Consider the following 13,571-nt stretch of genomic DNA (forward strand, 5'->3'; position numbering starts at 1 on the left):
CCAGGCTGCCAAGGACACAAAGATGACTGAGTCAACCTTTGACATCAGAAGCTGCCACCAAAAGACTAGAGACAAGCTGATTTGGCAGCTCTGTTAACAGGCTGCAGACCAAAATCTTTTCAACTCAGTTAAAGTAGCAAAAGTCAATGAAACAGGAGTCAGTAGTACATACATATGGATGGAAACTGTGTCACACAGGTCTATGCTGGGCTAAGGTTAGCCATGCCAACAGTAAAAAAAAAAAAAAAGGTGACCTCGATATTTTGTCTCCTGACCGACAGCACTGTGCGAGAATCGACATAAATCATCAAAAAGAAATACTGACATTTGAACATAAAATACAGCATGGGTTTTGTATTGAAGGCAAGATGACATTTCAAGGAGCTGATTCACTGGTAGATGGTAAGGCCACCCACCCACACAGCTCCATGTGGAACATGCCGTTTTCGTGGTCGAGATGAGATAGGAGTGTTAGAGATGTATTCACTGACATGTGGAGCATGCGTAAGATGACCTATACATTCACCGTGATGTCACCAAGGAGATTTAAACAGAATAAAACCACAAAGCAGGAGCTCCTGAGTGAAGAGTGAAATGAGTGATGAGACAAGGATGTCAGCATGTGTGCTTGTGTGTCTATGCAGTTCTTGTAACAAACAGTGCTTAAACACAAACAAAGACAAACAGAGGCAGATATATTGTTTCCTGTTTAAGAGGTGCCTTTCATTCTGTCTGACTGTGTGTGTGTGTGTGTGTGTGTGTGTTCATCTGTGTCTGTTCATGTGTCTCTGTGTTCGCGTCTGCATGTGTGTCACTCTTCAAACAACACTGCAATCATCATCTCCTATCAACGGTCATGTTGAGGATTACAGCTTTCATCCCTAATCCTACATTAAGGACACATTCTCATGATGGACGTGACATCATCAAGGCCAGTCAACCACAGAGAGGGCACAAGGACAGGAAGCCAAACACCACAGGAGAGGATTAATGAATACAAGAGACGGAGTGGATGATGAAAAAGAGTGTGACAAAGAACACAAAAATAGAAATGAACTCAAACGGCAAATGTCTGCGGTGTATGTGAGACAACTTGGATGTATTTGTGTTTAAAGATAATCTGCCCTTGCTTCAGTTCCTCCTCTGACAATGATCCTCCTCAATCAACCCCAAGTAGGACTTAAGATCTATGTAGTACACAAGAGTATGTGGACATCTGCACACACATATATGCACACACCCCATCGTTAATAGTCATTCCAATATATAAGGAGGTAACAGAAAAACTGAGAAAATATATATTACACAAGAGATTTTTGCTGCATCAAGCTTAAATGCACTGGTCCATTGATTATGATAGCTATTACATTTCTGGGATGTGCATACATTTTTGGAAAATAATTTGCTGTGTTTGATACCTGCAGATACTCTGGGGCAGTCTGGCAGCATGGGATCCAGCGGAGTGTCCAAGGGATCTGGACTCGACACCCAGTTACAGCAGTGCTTCAAAGAAAGGAAACAAAACAACCACAAAATTGAATACTCAGAACTTAGATGCAGAAAGTATGTGGCCAACTTCCACTCAAATGGCATGGGACACATGTATTTATGCTTGTGTCAATATATTCATGAAATGAGAAAAAACTCATTAATGGTTTTTTTTGGTAAGATTTATCAGGTGAAACTATTTTGGTTATTGGGTTTTGAAAAAGGTTCCACTGCATATATTAAAACATTTAATAATGGACTTGGAAATTGTAAATCGAAGCAATGGCAACAAATGCAATGTTAACTTTGTGGCTTTCATGTGTTTTTTGGTAGGGAACTTGAAGAAAAACTAAAAATATAAAGTAAGGAAGAAAAAAGGGAAACCAGGAAGGGAAGGCACACAAAGAAGAGGACAAGGTTAGAAATGGTAAGAGAGAGAGAGAGAGAGGGAGGGTGAGAGAGAGAGAGAGAAACAAGCAATTAAAAGCTCCGTGACATGTTGGTCAGACAGCTTGGCGTTTGTTTGTGGTGGAGAGTTGAGGCCTTCTACCGTGGTGGATCAGTGGGTGCCTTGGGGGAGGGTGTCTGCCCAGCTTGCTGACCCATAACCCCCTGCAAACACCTCTACTTCTTTCAAACCCCCTGTGGTTGACAACTCCACTGTCAGAAAGAGTAGAAGACCTCTTTATTGGGTTTTGCTGTCTTCATCTTTGTGTCTGTCCAGCATTCCATTTATTTACCTGCTAATGTCGGTTTAATTTCAGACATATACCATTTACACTTCATGTACCTCCATTGAAGTTTATCAGTGTGTCAGAGGAAAGATATGAACGTATCCTATACTTTAAGTTTTTGCACTCTGGGTCAGTAGATGACAATTCATCAAACTGTTTTTTTTTTGGCCCATATTGACTGCGATGTGTATTGGTATGCTGTGGCTCGTAAGGTCAGTACAAAAACAAGGGAGAGAGGAGAAAGAACCAGGGGGAGGCTAAGGAGGAATGCTGAGAGAAGACGTCCCCCCAGATAAGATAAAAGTTCAATAGAAGAAAGCGAAAATGTAAAGAGATTAGAATGTGCAGCTGGCGTCCTTCTGAATCACTGCTTATCTGTCCTTGTTTACTTTCACCCTGGCCCCCTGACAGCCATTACCGTGCGTGCTTGTGTGTGTGTGTGTGTGTGTGCATGTGTGTGTGTGTGTGTGTGTGTGTGTGTGTGTGTGTGTGTGTGTGTGTGTGTGTGTGTGTGTGGGTGGGTCAGTGACTGCTTTTCAGGGGGTCTCCCACGGAGTTGTGTAGTGGCATGAACCCTTGAGAGTCAAATACGCGCGCACACACAGATGCATACGTGCTTTTACATCATTGGTTCTGGGGACTCTAATGCTTAGGGCCCTGGAAGAGAGCTCCTGAGACAAACTATCTAAAATCTAAATAAGGAGGATCATAAAAAAAGCATTGGAAATACACACAGTGGACACCAAGTAACCTTCGTACTAAAACAAGCACTCTTAATGTTACGGCTCGTTCAAAAGTAGAAAATGTTATCTGTTCATTTGCCTGAATTTAAAAAAAGTATAAAGAAAATCATTCAATTCAATCATACCTAATGAGACTTTTGTTAACATAGCTTCACACTATCTCAAATGGAATATTTGCTGTTACTGTCTTCTTGACATTTACTCCATGTTCTTCTGTTTCTCAGTGATTAAATTACTGCTTAGCTTTAAGAAGCATAAAAAAAAGATATCAAAAGATGATCATGTTGAAACATCTGGCACATGTAGACAAATCCTCGACAAATATCATCGAGCAAGTAAACAACATTCAGTTGGGAAATTCGTATAAACAAGGTCTGTTATTAGGGTGATGTTTGGTCAATCTGTAATCCATTCCTATCTAATCAAAAGATATAAAAACATAACTGAAGTATGAACTGAGTCAGCCGTTTAAGTAGCAGAAATGCCCCATTCACTTGATTTTTTTCCCCCAAGCGTTGCTTCTTCAGCTCTGTCAATCAAACAGACGAGTGGTTAAGAGGGATATAGACTAAGAGGAGCCGAAAAGGTTGCAGAAAGATCAGCAGACAGAGAAAAGAGATGGAAGGGAGGAGATTGGGGGTTTAGTTTTTGGGGGAAGATGACAAGTCATCTTGGTAAACAGTGGCATATTGTGTATTTTTAGATCCTTTGCTTTGCCCTAGATGTGCTTTCCTCCGAGCCTGGGCTTGAGGGCAGAGCAGTACAGAGCGGCACAGAGGCAGTGGGGCTCCTTGACTGCTACATCAAGTGTCTCATTGTATCTCCTTTAATTCATTCAGTCTGTCTGGAGGAAGATGTCAGCTGGGCTGTGGAGCAGTAGGCTGAAGGCGGCTGGAGAGAGGGAATGGAGGGGAGTCTTTCAAAGAGCTCTGCTCCCTCCCCTGCACCTCCACCATCACCACCAATGGAAGCAGGCGGGCTGAGGTTTGAATAGATTTGTCAAGGCAACAACACACATGTGCACACAAACTCTTGCATAAATGCACACACACACATAGCACAAAGCCCCAGTGCTGTGGGAGACCGCAGGCATAACAGCAGTCACATAAAGGCAAGGCCTGCTGGCTGGGATTAGAGAAGGGCGACATGACAAAAGGATGGCACATCACATCGGCTGCCTCTAACGCATAGCATCATCACTTCAAGCAGCTCGTCCACCGATCAATGGTGCCATTGAACTAAAGGCCGACAGAGAAACAAACATGTAAACAGATTTGACTCTCCCCCACCCCTGGAGCTCTGTGCATATGTTTCTATCAGTGTATTTAGATTTGTGCTGCTTATTCACATCTATACGTATTGAAAGGCAGAACACAGTGGATTTCAAATCAGCAAAATCCTCCCCCAACCTTACACAGAAATAAAGTCTGATGCTGTGACAAATAGCAAAAACTGAAATATATGTACGTTCCAGAAATGTAAATGGTTGGTAAAGGCTTCTACCGCTAAAGAATGGTGTCGAGAATTTGTTCTCATATTAACTGTGAGTGTTCCACCACCTGTTGCCTTCTGCTATTCAGAAGCAAAGTCAGCGTGTTTCTTTCGCATAAACTACAAAAAACACAAGCACAGCCCGTCTGTGCAAACAACACAGTTGAGGATACTGTCATTTCCAACAGCCTCAAGGTATTTCTTAAGTATTAAAGTCTTACGCTCAAATCCCTTTCAAAAGAATTTGAATATCCTACAGTCCAAAACTTACTTACAATAAAGATTCAGAAAAACACCTTAATTCTTTATTGACCGGGACACCTGAAGTTATTTTGATGTTATGCTGTTGTTAATGCTGTCGAATTGTCAAAAATGTGCAATGAGTAAGTGCTTTGGTACTTTTTTCCCCCCCAACAACAATTTCAACTTTCACGAGCAGGCAGTAATTTTAACATAGATAGAGGAATAGAGGAATAGAAGAGTCACAGGTCAATATCTGCACCTCATGTGCAACTCGGTGGCAACTATACACCAGTATTTTCACGTCCTGCCTGGGAAAGACTGAGTTCAATGAGACAAACTCTGTACTAAGTGCAGAAAAGTCTCCTAAACCATAACACACATGACAGCATCCAACCTAACTTCTCAAAAAGTAGTCCCGAGTATTGGTTCTCGCTCGCTGTTTCTGTGAGTCTGTCGCTCTCCCACTTCTTCCAGTTGCTGTATAATCTCTATGGATTAGGATGGTTTATTCATGACCACAGTGTACTCTGTATGTGTGTGCATGTGAGTGCGTTTGTGCTCTGGGCAGGCCACTAGAGTGTGACAGCAGGCCAGCACAGTGACAGGAGACACCTTGGAGACTGTGACAGGCTGCCAGCTGTACACCATCATTTGGATTTCTCTGGCTCACTCACTTCTTCTCACTATGCTACTCATCTATCTCCACATACATCTCTTCATCCCTTCTCCTCTATCTGTATTCACTCCATTCATATTGAACCTGTCTTTTTGTTTTTCGTTTCCATAGCTCTCCCTTGTGCTTTCTCAGTGGCAGTCAATCAGAATTAAACAATTGAAAGTTTCCCACATCATGTGTATTACTTGTCTACTTTTCCTTCTGTTTCAGTCAAAGAGTGAGTGTCTTCGCTTCTGCTGATCGCTTCTCCTCTTTTTAGGTTCTCTCACCTTCATTTTGTATTTCGCCTCCCAGCTTTGACGTCACTTGGCCCTGGCCTGACCCATCTGGTCTATGTAACCTGGCTCAGCATGCGCTGATCTCTAAATCTCATCTTCTCTCTTTCACTCTTCTCATCGCTCCATCCCGCCATCCAGTGACCCCCTGAACCCTGAAGGAAAGGAATTATCTCTGTTCGAGAAGAACAGACCCGAGCACTGCTGGGGTGCTCCGACCTCGCATGCACTCACACGTATGGGCGCCCATATTTATACTGCACCTCGGACAATACTCAGGTTTAGTCTGAACACTTTGTTTGTGATGTGAGGCGTGGCAGTTATTTTGGGATGGCCCTCTTTTAATGTGCCCATCCCTTTTTTTTTTTGGTTGCCCATACCTTCATGTGCAATCGAAATGTCGTTTTCAGTCAACTTTGTGTTTTGATGAGGACAATTCAAGACATGCTTCGGGTGAGATGTGGGATCGCATCACCAACCTTGGAGTTGGGAGATGGCCCGCTCTCCCAACTGACCTCCCGTGTAAAATGTGGATGTAATTATTCAAAGACAAATATCAGCAAACCAAGCCAATGATACAACGTGAACCAGTCCAGAATAACTGGATTAGCATTCTGAGTCCAACACAAAGGGACTCTGACCTTTTGGTGAAACCACTGCAGATGTACACCCATTGGTTTCTGGTGTAAAGTGTTGGGACATATTAGACTTTGGATTCACCTCAATCCTCATGTTGACCCATGGCTTCTCTAGCACTGCCATCTATGCAAAGAAGCCAAAAAAAGGGAACAGCTGAGGTGACCAATATTTAGCCTATTTTATTCCTAAATATTATCAATTAAATGTTGAACAAAATCCATAATTAATGTACATCAACCACTAGTATTAATTATATTTAAGTAACACCAAATTAGTAAAGATAATAACATGGTAAACCTAAATCAAATACCACTTAAAGCATCATTTGCCTTTTTTTTTAGTTTAACAAGTAGCACTAAATCTTATGTTTCATAATTAAAAGAATACTATGTTAGACAAAATGTATTTGGAAGCACATTTGAAATAGTTTCAAGGTAAATTATATTGGAACAAGCAACAACTCACAAACACATTTTCTAAAAATATTTATTGATAAGGTAAATGATTCTATCTTTAAGGATCAGAGGTATAGAAAAACCTTTAAATATGCAAATTTATTCTATTAGTGTTTTTGTTGTCTTATCATTGACAAGGACAAAGCGATGTGTAGGTGTGCCACTGTTTCCTTTTAATTAGGCAGGCTCCTCTCTTAATTCAGCCAAAAAGGACAGTGGGTTAATGAGTATGAAAGAGAGTGAATCCTTGTCTGTCCCCTCCCTCTGACTGGACAATGAAGGTTATTTCAGATTTATTGTTCTGGGTAATCATCACAAATAGAAATTCACTTAACATTCCAATTATGTGGTGTCCCACACATCCCTTAGATGAATCAAAAATAGGAAATGCCAAACAAGGATAAGGGGGCCAAAGCAACCTTGAATACTCACTTGTTTAAACTGACATACAAAAACATTCATAGACAAGTAAAGTGCTTGAAACACACAAACCTTCCACAAGCAGGACTGGAGATGACAGCAATAGCAAAAAACAAAAGGCAAAGGAAATAAAAGAGGCTGTAATACAAATAAAGGCAAGGTAGGTGAGATTGTGTGTGTGTGTGTGTGTGTGTGTGTGTGTGTGTGTGTGTGTGTGTGTGTGTGTGTGTGTGTGTGTGTGTGTGTGTGTGTGTGTGTGTGTGTGTGTGTGTGTGTGTGTGTCTATGACATTTGCATCCCTGACTCTCCAGCAGCTTTGGTCTTTGCTGGTTCTCATCTGTATGTGCATACTGAGTGAGCCCAGGTGATGCATATGGCACAGAGGTCACACCAGAAAGGGCAAATGCTAAAATGAAGCTAACACAATGTGCACATGCACTCCATCTCAGTAGCGTGCATGCTCGCAGATACTATGCATCTATGCATGCCCAGCTGTGCGCACAAGCATAGACAAGTGCACACAGGCAATGTGCAATGTGCAATAGCATGGGTTAACTGGGTTCATTGAGATGCACTATGGGGAAAAAAAAAACAGTCAGGCTGATTAAAAAAAAGGACAACATGAAGAACAATGGTTCTCCATGACTTTTAAGCCAAGGTGCTGGACAGGGGTACTTGTGTAGGTCAGCAGGGCTATGCATGGAGAAATTACAGACAAGCAGAATCTAAGAGATTTCAGCTCTCGCTGGTATAGGTGAATTTACATGACATGATGAGAGCAAAGGGATGGACCTCTGTACAGTGTGGAGCATCTTTGTTGGCTTTGGCTTGTGGGATGCATTTAAATATGTGTGAGTATCTCACCTGCTGCAGCCAGTCCTGTGTGCCTTTGCTGGTCTCTTGTAGCCAGATGTTGTGAGCAGAGTCAGTCAGAGCGACAGCACACACTCTATTCTTCACCTGCATTTCTCTCTGATTCATCTGCAAGACAAAGCAAATCAAAATTGTGTTAGTCTGTGCTAGTATGTTTATCTCACAGAAACGTGAAATAATGTAAAGTTGCTCGAGCTTTAAAAGTTTTGCCTCGCGTACAAAAGGGTTCTTCCGAGAAAAGTTTTCAAATAAAATGTGAAGAGTCTTCAAATACTTTAGACTAATTGATTTAAGGTGATTATATCATGATCTATTTCAGTGGTTCCCAACCTGGGATCCAGGATTCCGTTAAGATCACAGTTTGTGTTGTCTGTAACACATCATCTCCAATTCAGCATTTTTTTCTTTCGCCAAATACATCTTTTTTCTTTTACTGTAACCCTCACTTTGAAACGAAACAAAATGAAATGAAACGAAACATACTTTATCAATCCCTTTGGGGGAAATTCTTTTTTTTATTCACATTGACCCGTCCGATTTCTAGGATGCTGAGGTGCAGCCATATCATTGATGGAAGTCAGGGGTTTTGCTGAGGGACCCACAGTGGTGACCTGTCTGCAAGTGGGGATGGAACCTGCAAACTTTCCCACTTAACCTCTTGGTCACCACTGCCCAAAAGACACAGGACAACTTAAAACACATTTATCCTTGTACCTGTTACAATTCCGTTGTACCTGTGTTACAAAGACAATAAAGACATTCTAATTCTAATATCTTCAACTCCATATTATGTTTCATTGTGTGCTCAGTGCTCCATTCAATCGTTCTGTGGAAAAAAAAAACCACACAACACAATTGACATAGTCTCCAGGAGATCATTCTCATGTTAACAGGTGGTCCATTGCACACAAGACCTTCCTTTCCATACTTCTGCTTCCACGCGATGTCACTCATGGTTAAAGCCCAGTTAAGTGTCAGTGAATGCACTCTTTCAAACCTTTGAACAATAAGGAGATTCTTTTCAAAGACACACAATAACTTAAAAGAAATGATTCATGTATTTTATAGTACCTGATTTCTTATTATAAAATGACATACCCATTTTGTCAGTTGGTATTTGCTTAAAAAAAAAAGAAAAAAAAAAAGGCTATTCCCTGTCGTGCATGCACTCCCAGCCTATGTCGTGAGCAATGACAGCAAAGGCCCAGTGGACAGCTTTGTAAGCGAAGGATACAGATTCAACCTGATGTATAGCATAATGTTATAAAGTAAAATATGAAAGAGCACAGCTCCAGCATAGCGTGTCCTTGTCACGTTCTGTGCGAATGTCCTTTCCTATGCACGTTCAAATACCCTGGTCCCCATTCTTAATACCCTTTCCCTTCACATGTCACAGAGAATGTGGCGTTCGCAGACCCGTCTTCCTATTCCCCCCTGAATGTCAACGCCAAGGAAAATGTCACACAAAGGACTTGTTACCGCACTACAATAGACTTCCCACACCGCTGGTCCCACCCCAAGGAGTACTATAGCCAGGCCTTGGGAGCGTGCCGCTTCACTCTCGTTTGCTTCAAGATAAAATGTGAAGAAAAGAGAACAAGACTTGCAACAATAGGTTAACAATCACTTACTGTATACGCTTAGTGCAACTTTCAGACAGGCTGCTGTCCTGGAGAGGGTGTACTACTGCCGAATAGCAGTGGTACGTTGAAGGATTTTCTGGATATCTACACACAACACTGAGTTTATAGACCTAGTTTGAATGTAAACAGACTAATTTTGAAGTATGCTGAACTTCTATTTGTCTCAAAACAATGTTATATTGCTGTCGATTCAGCTGTGCCAAAGAGACAGACTGAGGATATCTACGTAACGTTAACTCAAACGCTTTGAATGAAATTAGGCAACAATTGGTGATTACATCTGAAACATGAATCCATAGTGGCCTCGAAGCTATAATGGAATTAAAAAGGGCACAAATGTAGGACACAAGTACAGAGCAGTGTCTTTTTCAAGAAGAAAAGAGGGTTTGGATTTTGGACAAGGTGCAGCAATCCCAGGTCTCACATCTGATTGGCTGTACATTAAAATGACAGAAAGCATTTGATCCATCCTGTCACGTTCAGCCATATTAAAGTGGGAGTGTATCAAGATAAATCGAATCGATTGAAGCATTAAAGACTCAAACATTCTACAGAAAAGGCTTTGACTGGAGCATCTTTGTCATTGTGGGTAATAAAGCATATTAAGAAAAGAGGTATACACATTACCACAGAGAAGAAAAAAAAAGCTTCTTCAATGGAGACTCACTCCACAAAGAATCATACAATCACATACACACTCCTCAATTGTAGTCCCTCCTTATCCATGGTTGGTTGAAAAGCTTTCCGCTGGCAGAACTGGGCCCATGGGAGAAGCAAACTCAACCTTTTAAAACTGGAGGTGTCAGTCAAGGTCTTGTTTTCTCCTGCTTGCCAAATGGGCAAATTTCAGGGAAAAAAAGGGCTATCAGGGGCCAGAAAACAGCAGACAGTGGACTGACTGTGCATGGAAAACTCAAAGAACAGTGTCCAGGACACCAAACCTCACATTTGCAGTCTCAAAGTGGTTAAATGGGTCTCTGCCTACTGCTGTTGTATTTCCTTTGAGACATATATATTTTCCCCTTTTATTGGACAAACTTTAATACATATTTGTTTGAATGGATGCCAGATTTAAAATGTAATAGTACTGTAATGGATTTGGTATCTGATTCCAAAGTAAACCGAGACATGTTTACCAAACATGTGCCAACCTATCATTAATGACAGCTTTTTGAAGTCTATCCTGATTTTGACATGACACATTTAAAACAAAGTACTTCAGAGAAAACAAAGGACCCTAAGCTAGATTGAAGCAAGGATAGAATACAGATGGAGAGGGAGTGGAAGTATCTGTGGAAGACCACATCTATGTAGGCATATGTGTGTAGGAATTAATGTGAGAGTAGATAGGAGCCCACTCATCAACAGAGGGTCTTTTTGGTGGAAAAGCAAGTGAATGACAGTTCAGGATAAAGGAAAAAAGAAAAAAAAAAGCACAGCTGGTTTAGGTGGGAGTGAAGCTGGCGTTATAGATGGTGCTCTTCTATATGGACCTGAAATAGTGGATTTTGAAATTAGAAGTGTGTCTCATCAAACAGCTCAGAAAAACTTAAACAAACAAGACTGTAAGAAATCAAAGGTAATCAAAACGATTACATTTAGGACTTATGGATGTTATGTCCAAGGTTTAAAACACACGCAAAACGTACGTTGTCATTCTACAGCCAACTTTTGAGCTCAAGTTTCGCCTGTAATTCGCCTGTAATTTACTATTTTTTTTACCATTTTGTTCACACTGTATTATACTTGCTAAAACAAAAAGGGAGAATAAATCTTCATGACGCCACAACTGAAGATTAAAAACCAAGCAAGTTCTTGTCTCAACACTGGCTGTATCAATCACTCATCGTGACAGCTCTCATTGCCGCAATGGCTGCACACATACGGCTGGTTGTGGCAACCGTTGGGGTAATAGGTTGAAAAATAACGTCTCGAGGAGTGAATACTCAGTGTGGCCCTCAACCACAGTCATTTTGGCACCCACCAGGTCCCATGTTTTACCAGCCACAAGGACAAGTGTGGTTAGTGGCATGTTGAAAACATAATCTAAGCATGTCTGCATCTTCTTCTCGGTGGGTGACACTCATGCTTAACTAACAGAGAGCACCATGAAGCCACACACATCTCAATGGATATAAATATAAGCTGTCTCATTCCACGAAAATTCATTTTACATGCTCGCCTGTGAGTTAAAGTGAGCCATGTATATCCAGAATGTTAAACGTGCTAATTCACTATGTAACTGCAGACAGCAGCTTTAACGTGGAAACAAGCCAGCTGTTGTGATCAGTCTTGTGTCAGACAGGGGGAAAGGGGACAGAAACATGTGGAAATACTTGTTGAACTAAAACCAACACACAGATGTTGAGACATTTGCCGCCTTTCTGCCGGCCTTTCTTTTAATGCTAAAGCAGCTGGATATGTGAAGTGAAGTGAAGGTGGGTGGACATGTGGGGCTTGTGAGTAAAAAAAGAAATTCTAAAAGGCGTGGAAAGGGAGAGAGCCTCAAAACGCATATCAAAAGCGGTACGCTCGACGAGAAACAGAACAGAATACGTAAAGCAAGACTGATGAGAAACAGACAGATGTGCGCAGCAACGAATATAGTATAAATACTTTATTAATTCCCATGAGGACAATTGTCTTTCCTTGAGCCCACTTCACAGGGACATGAGACCAAAGGGTCGGATCCTAGGAGCATCTCCAAAGGAAGCGTGGCTTTTACTGTGTTCTTAAACCGTAAGCAGAAGATGAAGCGTGAATGGAAATTGTGTTACCCCATCACAAGAGTTCAAACCAGAGTCCTCAGCTTGAAAGGAAGCCTTCAAACACACAGTACCACCTTGAGGGGATGTTTATCACCAATCTGAAGCACTTCATCTATCTCCTGCACCAGTACATATAGAAAAGTGGAATTCAGTTAAATTATTAAGGCCATTTTCATACAACTATTGAGCAAGTGGGGGAGGGGGGGGGGGGGGGGGGGGGTTAGAGAGGCTTTTTCTTAACATCTCTGATCTGTTTGTTCTTTCAATAATGCTGTTCTTATAGCATTTATGTCAATCTGACACAATTCTTTTTGACTGAGAGGTGAAATTGTCCTGTTTGAATAATCACTTAATAAAGTGATCAATTTGTGGTGTGGGGTTTATATGGACCTCGACTTGAGTCAGTGGATCCATCCCAAACCCATCCCGATTTGTCAACCAAGCTAAGAAGTTTGTTCTTTTTGCTCTTCTGAAGTTTGTTCTTTTTGCTCTTCTTTTAAGACTGCAACACTAAAAATGAACTGTTCAGAAAATGATCAGAAAGATCTGACACATCTTTTTAAGAGTAGCAATTATTGTTTGCATTGACCAATTGTGTAATGCCACTGCCATTTATCTGATGACGCATTTATGTGATCACGTTATATAACAGAGAGAAGCAATTCCTTAATATGGACTCTGATCAGGTCAAAAAGAGGGTTACCCCCCCTCCTCCAGTCAGATTATAATTTCATTTACATAGGCCTAAACTCTTTGAAAACGTGTACTGACATTCAAGTGTAGACATCCAGATTAACCAATGGCAATTAAATTGTTATTTCCATTAGAAAATGGCAATAACAAAGTGACTAATGTGGACTAAATGAAGAAATACATTTGGGTTTAAACTACGCTAAGCTGAGCTACACAGCCTCTGAACCTCTGACATGAGCAACTGGTGGCTTGTTGGCCAGATGTGGTTTCCATCCTTGTTCTTTATGAGCCAAAATATCCAAAAGCCAAAAACCATTTGTTACCTGATGAGTAAATGTCACTTTCAGCTAATTTAAATCAGATATTAGTTTTATTCACTTTGTCATTCCTGTATTACTAAAGTTATTTAAGGTGAAAACTTAAAGACACA

The 13,571-nt window shown here is 41.1% G+C and overlaps 1 protein-coding gene across 1 annotated transcript in view; it reads right to left on the bottom strand.

The window, feature by feature from the left end:
- Positions 1-13,571, bottom strand: part of arb2a (ARB2 cotranscriptional regulator A) — a 153,775-nt gene that overhangs the window by 45,270 nt on the left and 94,934 nt on the right. The window contains exons 9-10 of the mRNA XM_080499527.1: positions 8,029-8,145; positions 1,419-1,503 (exon numbers count right to left, since the gene is read on the bottom strand). Coding sequence (XP_080355653.1) covers positions 1,419-1,503; positions 8,029-8,145 — 202 coding nt within the window. The remainder of the gene's footprint in view (positions 1-1,418; positions 1,504-8,028; positions 8,146-13,571) is intronic.

Source organism: Blennius ocellaris (assembly GCF_963422515.1).
Source record: "Blennius ocellaris genome assembly, chromosome: 7".
Taxonomy (NCBI): domain Eukaryota; kingdom Metazoa; phylum Chordata; class Actinopteri; order Blenniiformes; family Blenniidae; genus Blennius; species Blennius ocellaris.